Below are 23189 nucleotides of genomic sequence, written 5' to 3'. Positions count from 1 at the left end.
ACCCTGCTTGGAAATGCTACGGGTTGTGATTCAGCACTGCGCTCCCTCCCTGCTCCCTTAGGAGTAGCTGAAAGGAGAATTGCTGAGCATTTAAAAAAAAAATATAAATCTTGTTTCTTCATTGCTTATTTGACCCCTATGACAATTATTAAGTGTTGTGCTTAATGTTGACAAATCTATATTTTCTTTTATGTACACTGAGAGCATATGCACCAAGACAAATTCCTTGTGTGTCCAATCACACTTGGCCAATAAAGAATTCTGTTCTGTTCTACTCACTAGGCATTTGAAGCGATTATATTAGATTTATGTGCCGCCCATCTCAGTGTAGGAGTTAACTGAGCAAGATCTCTTTACAGTATTATAATAATAGCATAAGGTTCAGAGGTAGGCGTTGTAGTGAGTGAGGTAATTTGATGGTGCTTTTTGAAATGCTGGGAAGGGAGGGATATGATTATATCTATTTTTGCAAAACTGAAATTTATTAACAAGAACTAAGTATTTTTTACCTTTGCTCAATCAATTTGTACTCTTGGTTTGGTTTTTAACAATACTTTCCTGACTGAAGTAGTTGCCAGTTATGAATATGCTGTGGGTGTAGAATAGAAATCCTGTATATCCGCTGAAAAATAAACCTCATGGAATCAAGAGGGAGAAAACTGAAGAATGGGGTGGGTGGGTTAGAGTTAGGGTTAGAATAGGAAGAATGATCTATTTTACTGACAAGAGTGAAACTGTGTATATTAATAGCCAGTCAGTGTTTTGATGGGTTCATATAAACTAAGTACAGTATCTGGAGAAAATAATAAAGTACTTCCCCATTTTCCCAAATGCATCAGCTTTTTGATAAAGCAAAGTGAAATATCAATAAAATTATATAAACGATAATGGTCATTATTTCCTAAGTATGCGTGCCTTTGTTAGACTGAAGCAAGATGAAGTGATTCCAAGATGATCAAATGTCTTTTTCTCATGAATTATGAGTTTGGCTTGGTGTATTGTATACCTAAAGACTCAAAGCAAAAATAAATGCATTGCCCTTATTAAATTGTTTTCAACTCAAACTTTTAAAATGAGATTCTTTTAAAACTAATCCAAAACAACAATATTTTAAGAAGCATTTTTAATAAAAAGAAAACACGGAATTTGAAATAATTATATGTAATTATGAAGAAACTTATTTTTACTGCATTTTAAGACAAAACTGTTTGAAATATCTGGCTTCTGTTTCAAATATCTGGCTTCTGTTTCAAATATTCTTTTATGTGGTGCACTTCATTTTCTTTGTCATTTTGAATTGTCTTAGATTAGATCATATGAATTAGGGGAGAATTATGCATGATCCAAGGAACTGGATGTGATGATTTTTGTTCATTCTGTTTTTTTCCTGTGAACAATTATTTGAATAATAAAATGAACACTATTGTACTGTAATGTGTTATGTTGCTTTACTAGCATGCAGGTTATATGATGACCCTTAATAAAAAGTAGTATCTGTTCTTATGCTAAAGATTTTGCAGATAATAATAATAATAATAATAATAATAATAATTATTATTATTATTATTAATTAGATTTGTATGCTGCCCCTCTCCGAAGACTCGGAGCGGATACTCTTGTGTCATGATTTCCGTAGTGAAATTAGGCAGTCCCAAAAATAGTGTGACTACTAACCTTTAGATTTCAAGGCAGTTATGGGAATTGTCATAAATTTACTTGACTCACAAGGTCAAAATGTCAGTTCCCCACACAACACAACTCTTTCAGTCTAACTATTGCTATCTTCAAAATCTCTTGATATTCAAGAATGATATCTAACCAGACATTTAAATTCTCAGGCAAGCCTTATTTTCCCCTTTTTCACACTCTGATCCTCTTGTGCAGAATTCTATAGTTTATGTGGCATTTAATTTTAAAATATGGAATTATTTTCATCCTTTTCATCAATAGGCTCTCCTTAAAAGTGTAGCAGTACAAATATGCATCTGCTCAAATATAACAAAGCCATTCTATTTAAATTATTGTAATCCATGTCATCTACTTAGAATCACACACATATAAATTGACATAAAGATTTGCATGACAGCCCCAGTTAAAGGAAAAGAGAAGCATGCTCTTAAGTGACTGAATATAACTAAACTATTACTGAATTTCCCAAATTACTGTTGTGCAACTGTTCAAAATAGAAAAACGAAGAACTGAAAGGACTGATATAAAGATCTATGGAAGATGTTTGTTTTTGATAATATAAGACGAATATTTTAAACACTTTTTGAAAGCATCTCTCATTCAATGATTAAGAATTTTTTCTACTTAGATGTTGACAAAAGATCTGATAACATTTAATTCAGAAGGTGTTTTTTGTTCAAATAACCCACTTGATTTACTGTAGTTTATTTTCTTTTGCCCAATACAGCATGCAAACATATGCTGTTCCTGACTAAGTAGCATTATGCAAAAGGTAGACAATGAGTGATAAGTAGTAAGCAGAATAAATTAAATGTCAGAATTAAAAGAAAAGGAAATTTAATTTAATATAGTTTCATACAACACTGTTCACCATACCAGTTTATACTTATACTTAAGTTTTTACCATTCCTTCACTCATTCATGCACTTTTTTGTTCATTAAACTTCTTAATTTGCTCATCTTAAAAATCACATCAGTTCCATTCAAACATGAGCTGTGATGGCACATATGGCTAGAATTCAGTATTGCAGCTAATTCTGCTGACTGATGTCTTCCAGCAGTTCAGCAATTTATTTTTCACTAGCTCAAGGTTGACTCAACCTTCCATACCTTTAAGGTCAGTAAAATGAAGACCCAGATTATTGGGGGCAATATACTGACTCTGTAACAATAACAGTAGCTGTTGGATTTATATACCGCTGCACAGTGCTTTACAGCCCTCTCTAAGCGGTTTTACAGAGTCAGCATATTGCCCCCAGCAGTCTCTGTCCTCATTTTACCAACCTTGGAAGGATGAGTCAACCTTAAGCCAGTGAGATTTAAACTGCCAAACAGCTGACAGCTGGCAGTCAGCAGAAGTAGCCTGTAGTACTGCATTCTAACCTCTGCACCACCATGACTCAGTAAACTGCTTAGAGGGGGCTGTAAAGCACTATGAAGTAGTATATAAATCTAAGTGCTATTTCTATGTCTTCAGCTTTCTATCCATCTTTTTCAGATGTTTGTTTTATGATCTGATCTTCATTCATTGTTTGTAATAAAATAATAAAAAACAAAGGATTTTCCATGTGCAACAAAAAATAATATTGAATTAGTGGAAATGGTTTTGAAATATACAGTATATCTGTTTAAAACGATAAAGTAAATGTTTAGTAGTAATATTTTCAATACTTTTTCAGAGCACTTATTTATAGTATTCATTTGTTTGTTTGTTTACATGAATTTTCAGTTCTGTAAATTATTTAGGGAAGTAACTTTAGTGTCTGTTTATTTTTAGGTTCACCAAAAATCTGTCACCTGATAAAATCAACTTGAGCACATTGAAAGGTGAAGGTCAGGTAACCAATATAGAGCTTGATGAAGAAGTACTTCAGAATATGCTAGACCTTCCTACTTGGCTTGCAATCAACAAAGTATTTTGTAATAAAGCTTCTATTAGGGTGAGTAAATTACTATTCCAGTAAAGGAATCTAGACAATTTTTATTCATGTTGCTGTAAAAATACTTTGAATCCAGTATTTGAAAAGGTTTTAAATCTTTTTTAAGCTTGATAGGCTGTAATAAAGGAAACTGTTTTTGAAGCCTTCAATTTTGAGGTAAAGTCTAGGATTCTGTCAAAAGAATCAAACTATATTCTTTCTGCTTTTATCACATTTTTCTGTTTTTCTCTGGTAGCTTTTTATCTGCTGTTTCCTTTCTCTGTCACTCAATATATTCACCATAGACACCAAACATTTATAGAAGGAAGCAATTCAGGGACCGGAAAATGAACTGTGTAATAATAGATATATTATTGCATAGAATAAAATGAAAGCCATTTTGGCCTAGTGCAGGGCTCCCCAACCTCCCGGTCAATGTCCACCCAATGCCAACTATTGGATCGCAGCCCATTCAGAACTGGTGTTACAGTTTATTTAAAGAAAGAGCTATATCTCCTGATGGATTTTTGAATCCATTTACCCTCACAGGAATAATATTAATATCAGCAGGTATGAAATCCCAGAAATAATCTGAAGAGGATCCCCCCCCCTATTTTGTCTGTATATAATATGTTGCTCCCAGAGATCAGATTCCTTCCTTCCTTCCTTCCTTCCTTCCTTCCTTCCTTCCTTCCTTCCTTCCTTCCTTCCTTCCTTCCTCTTTTATCCTGAAAAATAATACAGATAATTTGATTTTGTTTTTATTGATGTAGATAAAATTATATGTTTCTTTTACCTCATTTCCTTTCTTTTCTGGAGGGAAACATCACTGCTTAATATATTTTCTCTTGTATTTGTTTCCCATTACAGATACCATGGACAAAATTGAAAACACATCCAATTTGTTTGGTGAGTTTTGAAAACAGCCACTTCCTTGTGATTTTTAAAGATATATATAAATCTTATCATTTTATGGAAGTCACAAAAAAGTTGAAATAATTTTTGGGTTACAATAGCACTCATGACCATTCATTCAGCAACTCTTCAAAATTAATAGTGGTGCTGAATAAATGGTGGTTATGACTGGTCCTCACAGATCTGATTTTCTCAGCACCCTCACCATTTGTGACCTTCCCGATCAGCCTCCCCAGAAAGTTAATGTGGAAGCTAATAGGGAAGGTTGTAAGTCAATGAGGTTAGTATCCCCAACTCACCCACCCTTACCCCACTCTCTCATTTCATGCTACACTGGCCACTTGTGCACAGTTATGCACTTTCCCTGAACCTTGCCATGCCTCTCTTTCATCCTCATACGTGTACCCTTTCGTACCCATGTGTACTTCCTCAGATCTTGCTATACCTTGCTTGCATACACATACATACACACAAACACACACACATAAAGAGAGAGAGAGAGAGAACGTTACCTTGTTTCTCTCGCAACTTTACTCACCATCATGCACCCATGTGCGCTGTCCAGTCTTCCTTGCATCTTGCTCACATCTTCTGCATGCTTGCATATTCCCGTGCCTTTCCACATCTCCCTCATACCTTTGCACACCTTCCATAAGCCTTGTTATATTGTCCCTGTAGCAAGTGATAGTTATTCAATTACTGTTGTCAGCGTTCCAAATAGCACCTGAGAAATAAATCAAGTCCCAGTCCAATTCTCTCAATCAGAGCTCGATTTATTAACAGAATCATGTTGGTTACGCAATAGCCATTCCGATTCTGAATACTTCCCTGAATCCCACCTAGGTTAAGGTTCATCTTACATCCCCCACACCCACAAGTTCATCACAAGAGCCAGTCCTTGTTCAGGGGTTTATCAACTTCCTCTTCTCTTCAGTTAAGGCAGAACAAACGGTGATCTTGGCTCGGAGAAAGGAATCTTTGGTTGTGTCTAATAATTTTCCCACTGACTACTCACTACCCCTCCCATACCCCTTGTGCTGTGTCAGGCTGAAATCTCTAAATCCACATGAAGGCTTTGGCCTGACAACTGTTGTAAATTGAGGACTGCCTGTATAATTACACTAAGAAAGTAATTGTGGTCAAAATAGCTGAATAGCAGCAGTATTGATAGTCTTCAACATACAATCACAATTGGGACTGGAATTTCTGTCATTAAGTAATATGGTTGTAAAATGCAACTACATTGCTTAGTGATAATAATGCACTTGAAGTTGCCACTATTAACTGCCACAGTATTAGATGGAGAAACTTCCTGCTGGAATTCCACAACCAATTCAGTGGGGAAGTTGGCAAAAAATTGCAAATCCCAGGTATTTTACAAGCAGGCTGACAAGCAGGGAAGTGGCTGCTGTTGAGTGGGAGGGGAAATGCAACAAGTTGCATTTGGGTGTAAGATTAGCACAGCAAGGTTCAGGAAAGGCACATAGGGATTTAAGGGTGTTTGTGATGGTGTGAGGGAGGGTAATATAGTGTGCACAAAGAATATGCAAGTGTCAGGTTTGGCATGAGAACAGAGAGGTTTGGGGAGGGTGTGCAGGCTGAGAAGACTTACACAGCAATTTGTAGCCTTCCCTACTGGTTTCTCCACTGACTTTGCATGTGGGAGGCCAGATAAATTTTACATGAAGTTTCTCCTTTAGGATTTAAAATCACTTATTAATGCATGCAGTAGCTAAATTTTCTGTTGCTGAGATGAAAGTAAAATATAATTGGTTAAAGGCATTAATAAATGGTTGTTTTAAATACTACTTTTGGTTTGATACATGTTCACTTATAAATTGTTAGAGTGTGTGTGTGTGTGTGTGTGTGTGTGTGTGTGTGTATCTCCTCTAACAATTTATAAGTTAACATATATCAAGCCAAAAGCATGCCTACATATAATATATATATGTAATTTTATACTTATTAATGTTTTAGATTTATCATCTAGATAAGAAACATATTGATGTAGAAGAGTAAATGTTCTTCTATGTGATTTATTTTGGTAGATGTTATTTGTTTCGCTCTGTTTTCATTTTAAATTTTGCTGATCATTAACTGAATAAATATTATTGATTTAATTTGACTTTGCTTGTGGCAAACTAGTAGGGAAGGCCACAAATGGCAATTACATGATTATAGGGCACTGCATCCAATCATAAGTGTGAACTGGTTGCCAAATGTCAAGATCATCATTATGAGGGTATTAGAATGTCTGTAACTCCAGACACTGGTTATAACCATTATTTGCTCAAAAATTATAAAAGTACAGTGATACCTTGTCTTATGAACCTAATTGGTTCCAGGACGAGGTTCGTAAGGTGAAAAGTTTGTAAGACGAAACAATGTTTCCCATAGGAATCAATGGAAAAGCGATTAATGTGTGCAAGCCCAAAATTCACCCCTTTTGCCAGCCGAAGCCCCTGTTTTTGCGCTGCTGGGATTCCCCTGCAGCATGGCAAAAATGCAGAAGTCCGGAGGTGGTGTTTCCCATGGAGGGGAGCCTCAGAGGAATCCCAGCAGCGCAAAAACGGGTGCTTCGCTGGCAATGGAAGGTCCGGAGGTGGGGTTTCCCAACGACGGGAGCCTTCACCTGGCAACGGAAGTCTGGAGGTGGGGCATCCCAGGAACGGCAGCGGGTTCGTAAGGTGAAAATAGTTTGGAAGAAGAGGCAAAAAAATCTTAAACCCCAGGTTTGTATCTCAAAAAGTTCGTATGACGAGGGGTTGATAAGACGAGGTATCACTGTATATCTTTGCATTTGGAAATTTCTCCTTTTAGCTTGCTTCTCATTCACCTCTGGTATTTGATAATATTTGAGTTCTTCAATTTTAAGACAGGAAGTTGAGCCTAAATTTTTTGGGAGGGTTTCCTTTTAAACTGTAGTCTGATAAATTGCTAGATATTGCTTATTGCAATATTCTTTCTTAAAAATTAGAGTAACTTAATGTAGTCTTACCACAGTATAGCTACCAAAGTGATGAAGAGTTTGTATTAGTAGTCTTAAAGTGTATGTTATAACAGACTCTCAATGATTATATGTTGAATTAGGCTTCATTTAAGACAAACAATACAACACTATTTTGGTTCATAGACATTACCATTTTAATGTATTTATTTATTGGATTTGTATGCCGCCCCTCTCCAGAGACTCGGGGCGGCTAACAGCGACAATAAAACAGTGTACAATAGTAATTTGGTATTGATGATTAAAAATCAATTAATATAAAAACCAAACATACATACATACATACCATGCATAGAATTGTAAAGGCCTAGGGGGAAAGAGGATCTCAATTCCCCCATGCCTGGCGGCAGAGGTGGGTTTTAAGTTGTTTACGAAAGGCAAGGAGGGTGGGGGCAGTTCTAATCTCTGGGGGGAGTTGGTTCCAGAGGGCCGGGGCCGCCACAGAGAAGGCTCTTCCCCTGGGTCCCGCCAGGCGACATTGCTTAGTTGACGGGACCCGGAGAAGATCCACTCTGTGGGACCTAACTGGTCGCTGGGATTCGTGCAGCAGAAGGCGGTCCCTGAGGTAATCTGGTCCGGAGCCATGAAGGGCTTTATAGGTCATAACCAACACTTTGAATTGTGACCGGAAACTGATCGGCAACCAATGCAGATTGCGGAGTGTTGGTGTGACATGGGCATATTTGGGAAAGCCCATGATTGCTCTCGCAGCTGCATTCTGCACGATCTGAAGTTTCCGAACATTTTTCAAAGGTAGCCCCATGTAGAGAGCGTTACAGTAGTCAAGCCTCGAGGTGATGAGGGCATGAGTGACCGTGAGCAGTGACTCCCGGTCCAAGTAGGGTCGCAACTGGTGCACCAGGCGAACCTGGGCAAACGTCCCCCTCGCCACAGCTGAAAGATGTTTCTCTAATGTGAGCTGTGGATCGAGGAGGACGCCCAAGTTGCGAACCTTCTCTGAGGGGGCCAGTGATTCTCCCCCCAGGGTAATGGACGGACAAATGGAGTTGTCCTTGGGAGGTAAGATCCACAGCCACTCCGTCTTGTCTGGGTTGAGTTTGAGCTTGTTGACACTCATCCAGGCCCTAACATCCTCCAGGCACCGGCCCATCACTTCCACTGCTTCGTTGGCTGGACATGGGGTGGAGATGTATAACTGGGTATCATCGGCGTATTGATGATACCTCACCCCATGCCCTTGGATGATCTCACCCAGCGGTTTCATGTAGATATTGAATAGCAGGGGGGAGAGGACTGACCCCTGAGGCACCCCACATATCTTTTATGTATTTTTAGAAGCCAAACTTTGTACCTGATATTGTTATCAGAAATAAATTATTACAAGTGGTAATATAACAGGATCCAGAGAACCATTGTGTGTTTCCATTCTGTATAGCATTGGATGCATACCGTGTTTCCCCGATAGTAAGACCCCCCCGATTGTAAGACATATGGGGGGTTTCAGGGGGGTCGGCTAATATAAGTCATACCCCGAAAGTAAGACATATGTCTTACTTTCGGGGAAACACGGTACTAAAAGCGAGGGAGGCGTCCGCTACTCCCGCCGCCGCCTTTGCTCTCCCTGCCGCACCTGGGGCTGCCTGCTCTCCCCGCCGCGCCGAAGCCGCCTTTGGTCTCCCCGCCGCGCCTGGGGCTGCCTGCTCTCCCCGCCGCGCCGAAGCCGCCTTTGGTCTCCCCGCCGCGCCTGGGGCTGCCTGCTCTCCCCGCCGCGCCGAAGCCGCCTTTGCTCTCCCTGCCGCGCCTGGGGCTGCCTGCTCTCCCCGCCGCGCCGAAGCCGCCTTTGGTCTCCCCGCCGCGCCTGGGGCTGCCTGCCTGCCTGCTGCCGTAGCCGGGCTGGGCGCGGGGCATCCTCGGCATTGGGCAGCAGGCAGGCAGGCAGCCCCAGGCGCGGCGGGGAGACCAAAGGCGGCTTCGGCCCGGGCGAAGCCTCTTCTCCTCCAGGCAGCCGCGCCTGTCGCGCAACGCCGCCTAACGCCGCCCGCCCGGAGGAGAAGAGGCCTCGCCCGGGCCGAAGCCGCCTTTGCTCTCCCCGCCGCGCCTGGGGCTGCCTGCCTGCCTGCTGCCCAATGCCGAGGATGCCCCGCGCCCAGCCCGGCTACGGCAGCAGGCAGGCAGGCAGCCCCAGCCGCGGCGGGGAGAGCAAAGGCGGCTTCGGCCCGGGCGAGGCCTCTTCTCCTCCAGGCAGCCGCGCCTGCCGCGCAACGCCGCCCGCCCGGAGGAGAAGAGGCCTCGCCCGAGCCGAAGCCGCCTTTGCTCTCCCCGCCGCGCCTGGGGCTGCCTGCCTGCCTGCTGCCCAATGCCGAGGATGCCCCGCGCCCAGCCCGGCTACGGCAGCAGGCAGGCAGGCAGCCCCAGGCGCGGCAGGGAGAGCAAAGGCGGCTTCGGCCCGGGCGAGGCCTCTTCTCCTCCAGGCAGCCGCGCCTGCCGCGCAACGCCGCCCGCCCGGAGGAGAAGAGGCCTCGCCCGGGCCGAAGCCGCCTTTGCTCTCCCCGCCGCGCCTGGGGCTGCCTGCCTGCCTGCTGCCGTAGCCGGGCTGGGCGCGGGGCATCCTCGGTGTTGGGCAGCAGCGGGAGGAGCCGCAGCCTCCGGAGCCGGCCAGCCGGGCGCCCCCAGGACGCGCATCGCGGACCGGCCCCGCCGCGGCGCAGGAGGGATGGAGGCCAGGCCCGACGCCGCGCAACGCCGCCCGCCCGGAGAAGAAGAGGCCTCGCCCGGGCCGAAGCCCGAAGACGAGCCGGCCCCGGGTGCCCGGGACAATGTAAGACATACCCCCAAAGTAAGACACAGTGGGGCTTTTGGGGGTAAAAAGATAGTAAGACACTGCCTTACTATCGGGGAAACACGGTAGATGACATGCATGGAATGCAGTTTGAAACATATTTCAACTGTGATTATTCAGCATCACTTTAACAGATTTAATTTAATTGAAGTTAGTTTGCATACAATTATTAAAAACCTAGAAAATTACTACTAGAGATGGGCATAATATTTGCATGTTCATGATAATCAAGTTGAACAATTACTGTAATTAGGTTTCTTTCTTTAAAATCTATAAAGTACAGTATTACATTTTTTTTGACAACCTGCAATATTTAGAGTTTTATGATATAAACTTTACCCAGCCATTATGCATAAAGTAAATTGATGAAAAAATAAAAACAATTGAATTATTATTTTTTCCTGTGTTTCTCAGTCATTAGATAAAGTAATAATGGAAATGAGTACATGTGACGAACCCCGTGCACCTAATGGACCATCACCTATAGCAACTGCATCAGGACAAAGGTAAATTATTATTAACTATTTAAGTGATTAAGGTGGAATGTATATCATATGTATGAGAAACAAACTGGTTATAATTTAAACATTACAATAGCATTTGGTCATTAAAATAGAAAAAAATGATTATACCTTTGAAAAAGTCTGCATCAAAATTAACTAAGAAAAGATCAAAAACCAGATACACATGCAATTTTAAGGGTTCTAGATGTGATTGCTACACATGAAGAAATCTCTAGGGTGAAAATATTATTGCCCTTTGAGAATAGTAAATATTTTTACTAGCTATCAGACCATAAACCAATTTGTATGGAATGACTGAAAGGACTGAGTATGGTTAGTTTGTGAAAGAGAAGCCTGGGGAGATGGGGGATATGATAGCTGCCTAAAAATAACTATAAGACTATTCCATGCAAGAGAAGGTAGATTTATTCTCTGAAATAGAGTCATACCTCGGTATTTAACTGCTTTAAAACTCATAGAATTTGGTAGTCAACTCATTTTGATGCAAAAATTTTGTCCCAGTACTTGTCATTTGTTTGGTACTTGATGCACAATCTAGAACTTGTTGCTGCTGACTGCCTTGATAGTTGCTACCCTTTCCAGAGGAAAAAAAGGGTTGCATGTTAACTCACGTGGTTTGTTTGGTACTCATAGTTTTTATTACTTATCACACTTCCTGAAATCAGTTAATGATGAGTACCAAGGTACCACTGTAGAGAGGAATAAAACCAAACTAAGACTGGAATTGAAAGACTACGTTCGAATATTATGAAGAATTTCCTTATATTAAGATCTTAATGGGTGGAATAATCTGCTCAAATCAGGAGTAGTAGTGCTCTGCAGATCTAAGGAGGAAAAGTGCTGCTAATATATATATTATTGTTGGAGGTTTTCAAATGGGAACTTGATGGTAAACTATCAGAGATAATTTAGATCATTCTAAGCAATGGCTGTGGTTTATTTAGAATTCTGGTACAGGTAATCCTCAATTTACAACAATTCATTAAGTGACAGTTCAAAGTTACAACAGCACTGAAGAAAATGACACAATCATTGCAGCATCCCCATGGTCACATGATCAAAATTCTAGCACTTTGCAACTAACTTACATTTATAACAGTTGCAGAGTCCTGGGGTCTCCTTTTGCAGCCTTCTGACAAGCAAAATCAATGGGGAAGTCACATTCACTTAACAATTCTGTTATCAACTTAGCAACTGCATTGATTAATTTAACAGCTGTGGCAAGCAAAAGCAAAATTGGGCAAAGTTCACTATACAAATGTTTCACTTAGCAACAGAAATGTTGGGCTCAATTGTGGTTGTAAGTGGAGGACTACCTGTGTTTGAAATCCACACATCTAAAGGTTGGGAAAATTGGGAAACAATGTTCTATAGGACTGCTAAACTGAGCAAGGAGTTAAACTGAATGAACTTTAAGCTCTTTTCCAATTCATACATGGCTTCTTGATTACTTTGATCAATATAAAATGTCTGCCACCAACTTTGGCAGTGGTTATGTCTTCTGTTATTTGAGCTTCTTATGTTGCTCTAAGGTATATAATCTTATTGATCCAGGAAATCAAAAATATAAACTGCCTTTATATAGCAAGCAATGAAAACCCTTGTACGTTCTGTAGCATAATATTTCCATTAAACACAACAAAATGCAATTCACTATTTTAGTTATTGGACATCTTTGAACTGGATTCGTTAGCAATGTTGAATTTGTTCTGGATTTTGTGAAGATATGAACTCTTATCTCACCAGTACATATAGTGTCTTTATTTTGATCATTGCTAAATGTTTCATTCATATACACTAAAGTCTAATTTAAATCCCTGCATTTTATTTTGGCAGTGAATATGGTTTTGCTGAGAAAGTTGTAGAAGGCATATCTGTTTCTGTCAACTCAATTATAATCCGAATTGGAGCAAAAGCTTTTAATGCTTCATTTGAACTTTCTCAGTTGAGAATATATAGTGTAAATGCAAAGTGGGAACATGCTGATCTAAGATTTACTCGATTACAAGAATCACAGCGTGGAGAGGTAAATCTTGTTTTTCTTTTTTCTCTTTTGTACAATGAGACTTTATTTTTCACTTATCTATTTCACACATAAAATAATAATTGCAGCAGAATCCACTTTCTTTCTTTGGTATTATATAAATACTAGCATTTAAATAATGTTTTTATAGTTTTGTTTAGTAGCTATATGCTATCATAGTTGATTTCTGGGATTTTAAAAGATTTGCCAGTTAACCTATAACCCAGGTACAGTATTCCTGGTAACCTCCCTTAAAGCCCTTCTTAGCTTGTGAGTTTAACCAAGACTGATCAGCATTTTATATGGTTATTTTGATATTAAAATTATTTTTATTTTAATTAACCATTATTAAATGGTTAGTGGCTAATCATTTTAAGTCACTTGCTACCATTTATACATGAGCATAGCTTTGAATCATACACTTGCTACTAATTCAGTTATTTCACAACATTTGCAATTTGTGGAAAAAAAACTTCTCATGTGGTTACAGTATAATTATCATGCCGTTCAAATTCCTGATTCAAGAGAGGAGTATCATTTCTTGGTTTAAAAAATATTATGCTTGTGAAAGCCTTTAATGGGCCTTGGCAAGTATGTATGAAACAAAATAAGTTGTGAAGGAAATCTCACTGTCATAGAAATCAGGACTATAGAGCATCTAAATGTCTACATATAGTATCCTCCATGGCTGGCATTTAGGGAATTCAAAATTGGATATTTAGATATCTAAATTGGTATTCTGGAGAAAATGGTAAACATGAAGAATGAATCTGTTGCATTAAATCCAGGAGCCCAAACATTTGGAGTCGTTTAGATTTGGAGCAGATTAGAGATACTCCTGGAAAGTCATTGTGGTGGTAAAGCCATTCATCTAAGAAAAATGCAGTCCTCCACAAGAAACTTTGGACACAAGGCCTGGACACAGTATTCCCAATAAACTTTGACTAGAACAGAATAGAATGAATTATTACTTCCCATGAGCTGTGGAGTTGTTGGTATTCTTTGAGCTCTCCAATGACCAGTGATGGCGAACCTATAACATGGGTGCCACAGTTGGCACATTGAGCCATATCTGTTAACATTCAAGCTGTTACCCTAGCTGAGCTCCAATGTGTATGTATGTGCCAGCCACTGATTTTCTGGTGGGGCATTTTTGGCTTCCAAAGAGTCTCTGGAGGATGTGGGAGGGCATTTTTGCCTCTGGAGCCTGGGGAGGGTGAAAAACAGGCCTACCAGGCCGACCAGTGTTGGGAAATGTTTTAGGCTTCTAGAGGGCCTCTGGGCGGGGGAGGCCATTTTCGCCATCCCCAGGCATTGAATTATGGGTTTCAGCACTCATGTATGTGCGATACCACACGCGCACACACTTTCAGCACCCGAGGGGAAAAAGATTTGCCATCACTGACCTAGAGACTTTGTTTTGCATAGTTCATTCAATATTTCCTTTCAAGCTCAAATGAAGCCAATTATGAACATCTTTGGGTACAATTATTCAGCTCATTGTGAGTTCATGTATCAGTGGTACCTTTTAGCCCATATTTTATCACTTATTAAGGAGAAAATGTTGAATGATTACATTTAAGGCTTTGCTAAGGTCTGGGTATACTAAATCTCTGTTATTCCTGTGATCTACTAAGCTAATACAGTAATTCTGTCAAAGGAGATATGGTTAATCCGGCATGATTTGTTTGTGACAAACACATGCTGGTTCCTCCTAAATTCCTCCTAAATGCAGCTTACCTGCTTACAAATAGTCTGCTCAACAAGTTATTCAAGGATGTCTCCTACTATAAATATCAAACTGAGAGATCCGTAGTTTCCTACATCCTTTTCCTTCACATTTAGTGATGACATCTGTTTGGGTTTTTTCTTTCAGTTTTCCGGGATTCAGTTCTACAGGAATTCTCAAAGATTAATGAGAATAATTCTATGATTTCTTCTGCTAGTGTGAAGGAATATAGGGCTGACCTTGAGGATAGGGAAGAAATAAGCCAGCTGTTTGGGAGGGGGGAGGACTTTAAAAAAAATTACACAGTCCAGGAAAAAGGAAAGCTGAGAAAGAAACATCCATCCATCCATCCATCCAATTTCTATAGCCTATCCAACTCAACCAATGACTCGTGGCAGTTCTTATTTTGTTTGCTAAAGATAGCAAAGCGAGAAATATGCACAGGCTTTAACATTTTTATTATTCTATAGTATAATGAAAAGCATTCCTGGTGTGACTGTGTCATGATCTTATTTATTTGAAGGGCTGTCAGTTAGTCCTTTCAGCATCATACAGTGTAATCTACCTAACACTGGAGACTTGAATCTATTTAAATTAAATTAAGTTGCCATTTACCATATTTTGACATATGGATAAACAGTGAGTTTGCATGCTTGCAGATTATATTATCTTAATGAAATTAAAAGTGACTATGAAGAGCTTTGAGTCTGCGGACAGGGGCGGCATACAAATCCAATAAATAATAATAATAATAATAATAATAATAATAATAATAATAATAATAATAATTTCTTTAAACCTTAATACGCATAAAATGATACATTTTGGTGCAAGTTTTATGTATTGATGGAATTGTCTAAAACTAAGCAAGAATTAAATTTAGATTACATTTAGTGAAAATGGTGACTCTACAATTCTGAAACAGTCAAAAAGGTATTAGGAATTTGTGTGAAAAAGATTAAAAGAAAAACTGCCAATAAGATTACCAACGTGCCTACCTTCCCTGTCCTAATGTCCCCCTTTACTTGTATCCATTTCATGTATTAATAACCATGTTTATGCCTATATCTATTTAAAACATGCTTGACAAAATAAATAAATATGTATGTATGTATGTATGTATGTATATACGTATGTATGTATGTATGTATGTATAACATTTTTTTGCTGATAATGAAAAAGAAGGAGATATGTATGTGTGTATCAAGATTAGCTAATGAAATTGTTTGGAAGGAGATCTCTAAAGATTAAAGAAAATATTTCTTCACTTGATATATAATTAACTTGTGAAACTCATTACCACTAAGATGGTTTTAAAAACTGGTTGGACAAGTCTCATTGTTGAACCAAATTTGATGTTGAGTGATAAAATGCTTCCAGTTATAAGAATATTATAAGAATATTATAATTCATGCTCACTAATTTCAAAAATTACAAACATAGTTTACTTAGGTATGATTTAAATAGAAAAAATGGTGTAGATGATTACTTTATCTTGCTTTCTCATATGTATATGGGAATGATTAATTTATGTTCAAAGGTATCACACACAGTTTCAAATAGCTCTCCTCAGCCAAAGCCCGGTGTTAACGCTTGAGAGCGGGCACGGGGCTCTTGGCGTCAGCAGCCACCACGGCGCTGTTGTTGTTGTCGCGGCAGCTGCTGCTCCGGGAATGGCATCTCCTCGGCCATCTTGGAGCAGGAGCGAATGCTCCCTCCCCTTCCTCCTGTTTCTCCCCCCCCCTCCACCCACTGTCAGTGGCTTTCTACAGAGGAACAAGGTGCCGGGAAAATTTGGAAGGCGCAAGGAAGGAAACTCAGCTTCTGGTCTCGGAACTTTTTGCTCTTTGCGCCCTCAGCAAAAAGTTGCGAGACCAGAAGTTGAGCTTTCTTCTTTGCACCTTCCAAATTTTTCCCGCCACCGACAGGGAAAGGCTAAGAGGAGAAGAGGTTTGAGACCTCGGTGCCAGAATTTAAAATTTGTGCGCCGAGCTCTCAAATCTTCTGCGCTATAGCGCATAGCGCAGGCTGGAGGGAACACTGCCCAAAGCCACTCAGTCTTGTCGGGATTGAACTGGAGTCTGTTAACTCCCACCCAGACCCTCACAGCCTCCAAGCACCAGTATATCACTTCTACTGTTTCACTGAATTGACATGGGGTGCAAATGTATAGCTGAGTGTCATCAGTGTACTGCTGGAACCTCACCCCATGCTGTTGGATGATCTCACCCAATGTTAAATAGTAGGGGGGGAGAGGACTGACCCCTGAGGCACCCCCTACTGAGATCGACTGGAGAGGTAAGAGGAGAACCACCGTAATACAGTGCTTCTCACTCCCAATCCCTCCAGTCGATGCAGAAGGATACCATGGTCAATGGTATTGAAAGCCGCTGAGAGATCAAGGAGCACCAAGGTAGAGGAATGTCCTCTATCTTCTTCCAAATTTGAGTTTTTAAAATGTCCTCTATTCTCTATTAAATTTGAGTTTTTAATCTTAATGAATGAAAATTAACGAATTTAAACTGAATTCAAGTTGTCACTCTTATGGAATGAAAAACAGAAGCAACTATGTCTGCTTTATACATACACAAACACACACACTTAGATAAACTATTTAATGTTTAATTAATTTATGTATGTTTTATTATAGGTATTGACATTTAAAGAAATCAACTGGCAGATGATCAGAATAGAAGCAGATGCAATCCAAAGCTCTCAGCATGAAATCATGAGTGCTCCAGTTCGTCTGATTACTAACCAGTCCAAAATTAGAATCATACTTAAAAGAAGGGTAATTCTCAAACTGAGTTTATTATTTTATTCAAATAAAAATAATGTTAACAATTAACATAAATAATGTTAATTTGATTTATGAGAATTTTAATAGCATTGGATAAAATGTTATGTACTAATACAATACATTAGTTAGAAGGGACCCAACAAGTCATATTTTGGTCAATGTAGAAATCTGGACATTCTGCAGCAGATTTCCAGTTTCCTATTATCATAGTAACTCTTCTCTGAAAACTTCACTATTTTTCCTCTTTTAAGGTACATATATAAAACTGAATAAAGTACTCCAATGACAGTCATTCTAGTGCAGAGTACAGTGCAACTGTTACTTCCTGGATCTGTATGCTATGCTATGTTTATATAGCACACAATTATATTGGCCTTTTTAACTACTTAACTCTGCTGCTTCCCCATGCTTAACTGGTGGTTCCCTTTGACCCTTTTTCATGTATGAAAAGCTGTAAATTCTCTGGATTGTCTTCTCCACATTTATCCACCTTGTTCACAAGGATATTTTGAAAAACTTGGTGAAACCCTTTGCTTGTTGCTGTAAAGGACATTTTTACTTACATTTTAGTCTAGAAGTAGACTGAAAAAAATATCCTTTTCTCATAATGAATATTGGGGAGAAAAGCAGTGAGAATCTTGCTTCTTTTTTCATTTCCAAGGTTCTGTTTGGTAGTCCCCATCCCTCTATTCAGATACTATGTGGGATATCTGATCTACCCTCAATCAAGTGTCTTTTTGAAGCACCATGACCATTGATATTTATTTACTTAGGTAATTCATATGGACACCCATCTCATAGAATGGCATGATCCATGATGCAAAAGGTAAACAATATATTCCGATTCTAACATCCTGTCTATAACAGCATTCGCTTAACCTGACTGCACACCTTGGGAAATAGCCAAGTTTTCAGAGCCTTACAAAAACCTAAAATTTAAGTAAAAATGTCCTTTACAGCAACAAGTCAGATCCATCTGGCTCTTTGGGGGATGCTGTCCCATAAGGCAGCCTTAATTTTCCTTTTGTAAGCATACCTTTTCATGAAATGGAAGAAATTCGCTCAGTTAACTTGTTCAAAAGCTGGCTTTATTATAAAGGAGAGATAATCAAGGGTAAAAAAAAGTCTGGATTGTGAATGTGGCAGTACCTGGCATACAGAGAGAAGAGAAAGAAGTAGAGAAGATAACAAAATACAAAGACCTGCAGACAGAAATAAAACAAATGTGGCAAAAAAACAAAAGGCAGTACTAATAATCATATGTGCCTTGGGTGCAATTCCCAGACAACTTGAGCACCACTTAAACACTATCAGATTGACCATCAGTAAATAGCAGAAGACAGCTTTATTCAGAACAGTTTGCATCCTATGATGATACCTTTAACACCATCAAGCATCCACATCTGCCTATCCCAGGTCCTTGGGAAGGACTCAATAGGCAGACAAAAAAAAAATTTCTGATTTTTTAAAAAAAATTCTCCACAAACATAGAAACATAGAAGATTGACGGCAGAAAAAGACCTCATGATCCATCTAGTCTGCCCTTATACTATTTCCTGTATTTTATCTTAGGATGGATATATGTTTATCCCAGGCATGTTTAAATTCAGTTACTGTGGATTTACCAACAACGTCTGCTGGAAGTTTGTTCCAAGCATCTACTATTCTTTCAATAAAATATTTTCCTCACATTGCTTCTAATCTTTCCCCCAACTAACCTCAGATTGTGCCCTCTTGTCTTCACTTTCCTATTTAAAAATATTTCTCTCTTGAACCTTATTTAACCCTTTAACATATTTAAATGTTTCGATCATGTCCCCCCTTTCCTTTCTGTCCTCCAGACTATACAGATTGAGTTCATTAAGTCTTTCCTGATAAGTTTTATGCTTAAGACCTTCCACCATTTTTGTATCCCATCATTGGACCCGTTCAATTTTATCAGTATCTTTTTGTAGGTGAGGTCTCCAGAACTGAACACAGTATTCCAAATATGGTCTCACCAGTGCTCTATACAGCGGGTTCACAATCTCCCTCTTCCTGCTTGTTATACCTCTAGCTATGCAGCCAAGCATTCTACTTGCTTTCCCTACCGCCTGACTGCACTGTTCACCCAATTTGAGACTGTTAGAAATCACTACCCCTAAATCCTTCTCTTCTGCAGTTTTTGCTAGCACAGAACTGCAAATACAATACTCAAATTGAGGATTCCTTTTGCCCCAGTGCATTATTTTATATTTGGAAACATTAAACTGCAGTTTTCATTGCTTTGACCACATCTAGAAAAGCTAAACCATTTTCCATATTACAGACACCTCCAGGAATATCAACCCTATTGCACACTTTAGAGTCATCGGCTAATAGACAAACCTTCCCTACTAAACCTTCCCCTATGTCACTCACAAAGATATTAAATAGAATAGGACCCAGAACAGACCCTTGTAGCACACCGCTTGTAACCTGTCTCTGCTCAGAATACTCACCATTAACAACAACCCTCTGATATATACGCTTCAGCCAAACTGCAAATCCACTGAACTATCCAGGGATTAAGTCCAATCTTCGCTAACTTATCTATCAGCTCTTTATGTGGAACCGTATCAAAGGCTTTGCTAAAGTCCAGGTAGGCAGCATCCACGGCACCACCTTCATCCAACACTTTTGTGACATAGTCCAAGAAATCAATGAGATTAGTCTGACATGATTTGCCCTCAGTAAAGCCATGCTGGTTTGGATCCAATAGGTTATTGGGTTTTAGGTGCTGATTTATCCTCTTTTTGAGTAGAGTCTCCATCATTTTAATTATAGCTGATGTCAAGCTAACTGGGCTCTAGTTATAGTGTCTTCTCTACTGCCCTTCTTGTGGATAGGCACAACACTGGCCATTCTCAAATCATCATGAACATCTGTTAAAAGGGTTTAGTTAAACAAATGAGTCAGGGAAGTAGCAATCACATATCTGATTTCTTTAAGAACTCTGGGGTGGATGCCAGCTGGACCCATTGCCTTATTTGTCTTTAATCGTTCAAGTTCTTCTAAGACATAAGCTGCTGAGATCACTGGAGCTGAATCCCTACAGCTGGAAGCAATGCTATATATTGCATATGCCATAGTATTATATTGTAAGCTGCCTTCTGAGAAAACTGAACAGAAGTAGCTATTCAAATGGTCAGCAACCTACTTATTCCCATCAATGTACATATTATCTCCAGAACTAAGCTTTGTGATGCTGCAGTTTTTCTTCTTTCCATCACTAATATATCTGAAAAAGGTTTTGTCACCCTTCTTCACAGATTTGGCAATTTCTTCCTCTTTTGAAGCTTTAGCAGCATATATTATCTGTTTCGCCTCCTTCTGTCTCATTTTATACACCTCTCTGTCAGCTATATTTCCAGACTCTTTATACCTCCTATAGGCAGACTTTTTTTCATTGACTATAGCCCTTACATCATTACTAAACCGTTTTCTTCCTTTTACCTTTAGTTATTTGCCTTACATACAGTCCAGTGGCTTTTAAGATGGCCTTTTTAATACAGTTTACTGGGTGCTCGCTCCTGCCATTTTATCCCTGCCCTTTAATTCATTATTTAAATATTTCTCATTTTATTGAAATTTGTTTTTCTGAAATCCAATACTTTGGTTGTAGTGTAGGATTGCTCACAATCAGTTTTTACATCAAACCACAAACATAGGTGATCACTGCAACCTACGGTAAGTTTTCTCCCACCTTAACCTCTGAAACCCAGTTCCCATTTGTAAAAACTAAATCTAGAATATTCTCCCCTCTAGTTGGTGTCTTAACCAGCTGTGTCAGAGCTGCTCCTCTAAGGGCCTCTACTATATTCTTAATTTTGCACTAGGGATATTCCAGTTAACATCAGGCATGATGAAATCACCCATAATCACAATATCTCCCTTTACTGCCATTTGGGTAATTTCATCCACCATCTTGTTGTCATAATCCTCAGATTTTCCTAGAGGCCTATAGAACACCCCAAATCTAATGACAGAACCCTTTTTAGTTTGCATGCAAACCCAGAGAGTCTCCAGCTCTTTACATGTATTTTGAATTAGTGTTGCGTTTAGACTTTCCTTAACAGAAATGGCTAATCCACCTCCCCTTCTCTCTACTCTATCCTTCCTATACAATGTATATCCTGGTATGGATATTTCCCATTCATTAGAATCCTTAAACCATGTCTCAGTTATGGTAACCAAATCCAAATTATCTCTTGATATTATGGTCATTAACTCACAGAGCCTGTTGCTCAAGCTTTGAGCATTTGTGCACATTACCCGAAGAACATTATTATCATTATTTGTTTGTCCCTTATCCTCAACAACTGCATCTATTTCATTTACAGTTCCCTTTTCATAAATTTCAACAAACTGATTTATCCTCGTTGTCCGGGGATCATCCACATCGGTTACATCTCTGTCCCCTTTACTTAGTTTAAATGCCTGTCCAAAAAAGTTCTGAACTCTATCCATACATCAATATGTACGCAATGTACACATATCTTGAGATAATCAGTGATATAGAAATTTTGGTTATAATGTTAGCACAATGGGGAACATTTGGATTAAAAGGCTGATATTCACATTGGATTATAATCTTACAAGAGTTTGTGTAAGTGATGTGGTGGTTATATTTGATGCCAGATAAACAAAAATGTATAAGGAAGTTTCAAACATTTGTTGGAAATGCAACTATAAGGAGGATACTTTTTATCATATGTTGTGGACATGTGACATGTTGTAGGCTTTCTAATACAATAATAGATTTCTTATAGAGAGCTTTGAATTTTAACTTTGCTGTCCTTCTGGTGCCATATCCGTCATCAGACATTAGCAATCATGTTAGTGATCTTATTTTTATTAGCAGCAGCACGAAAAAGTGCTATTGAGTTTTTATCCAAATCAGTTCCTTAGATTTTGTTCTTCTGCCTATCAGTATTTAACTGGGGAGATATTTATATATGTTTTCATTTGTATTTTATATTAAGAAGGAAACCTTTTAATAAAATATATTAAAAAACAATATTTAAAATGGACCTTTTTTCCTTTGACAGTTAAAAGATTGCTATGTGGTGGCCTCCAAACTAATTTTAATACTGGATGATTTATTGTGGGTTTTGACCGATTCTCAATTGAAAGCTATGGTACAATATGCTAAATCTCTTAGTGAAGCAATAGAGAAATCAGCTGAACAGAGAAAAAGCCTTGCTTCTGAACCTATGCAGGTAAGCCGATCAGATATTTTATGTCTTAATATTATTGATACATATATTGATAAACTAACCTTAGCAATGTCTTATAAAGAAAATTAATACAAAATGTTTTATAGTAACACTTGCCACCCGCCAGACTTTCTAAAATGTTTCCTAGCATGTCCCCACTATGCTAGAAATGTAAAAAGGAACCAGGAACCTATTATCATACTTGGTGGACATGGTAGTGCAAAAAAATATTGGCAAAAAATTAGGAAATGCTTAGAACAAATTATCTCTCAAACTATCCACTTAAAACCAGAATTATTCCTTCTTGGAATTATTAGACAGGACTTCAAAAAGGATGATAAATACTTAATTCTCCGTATATCAACTGTGGCAAAAATTCTTTACGTCCAACCCTGGAAAAAAGAAACAATCCCATTTGCGCTTTATTTCATAATGAAAGTCCTGGAATGCTCAGAAATGACCAAACTAACCATGGAACTTCAAGACAGAGATGAATACATTCATTTTGGAAACCTTAATACTAGGTCGCATACCAAGGAAAGTCAA

General features: G+C 39.0%; 1 protein-coding gene across 2 annotated transcripts in view; it reads left to right on the top strand.

Annotated features, from left to right (window-relative positions):
- The window catches only part of BLTP3B (bridge-like lipid transfer protein family member 3B), a 67519-nt gene that overhangs the window by 1069 nt on the left and 43261 nt on the right, over positions 1-23189 (top strand). The window contains exons 2-7 of one of the 2 annotated variants that reach the window (XM_070755910.1): positions 3467-3629; positions 4479-4517; positions 10745-10836; positions 12691-12880; positions 17257-17397; positions 22476-22646. In XM_070755910.1, coding sequence (XP_070612011.1) covers positions 3467-3629; positions 4479-4517; positions 10745-10836; positions 12691-12880; positions 17257-17397; positions 22476-22646 — 796 coding nt within the window. Of the gene's footprint in view, positions 1-3466; positions 3630-4478; positions 4518-10744; positions 10837-12690; positions 12881-17256; positions 17398-18179; positions 18233-22475; positions 22647-23189 lie in introns of those variants that run through there. The other variant, XM_070755911.1, reaches the window with a different exon arrangement.

This window comes from Erythrolamprus reginae, chromosome 6 (assembly GCF_031021105.1).
Source record: "Erythrolamprus reginae isolate rEryReg1 chromosome 6, rEryReg1.hap1, whole genome shotgun sequence".
NCBI lineage: Eukaryota > Metazoa > Chordata > Lepidosauria > Squamata > Dipsadidae > Erythrolamprus > Erythrolamprus reginae.
This window is presented reverse-complemented; position numbering and strand designations above follow the sequence as displayed.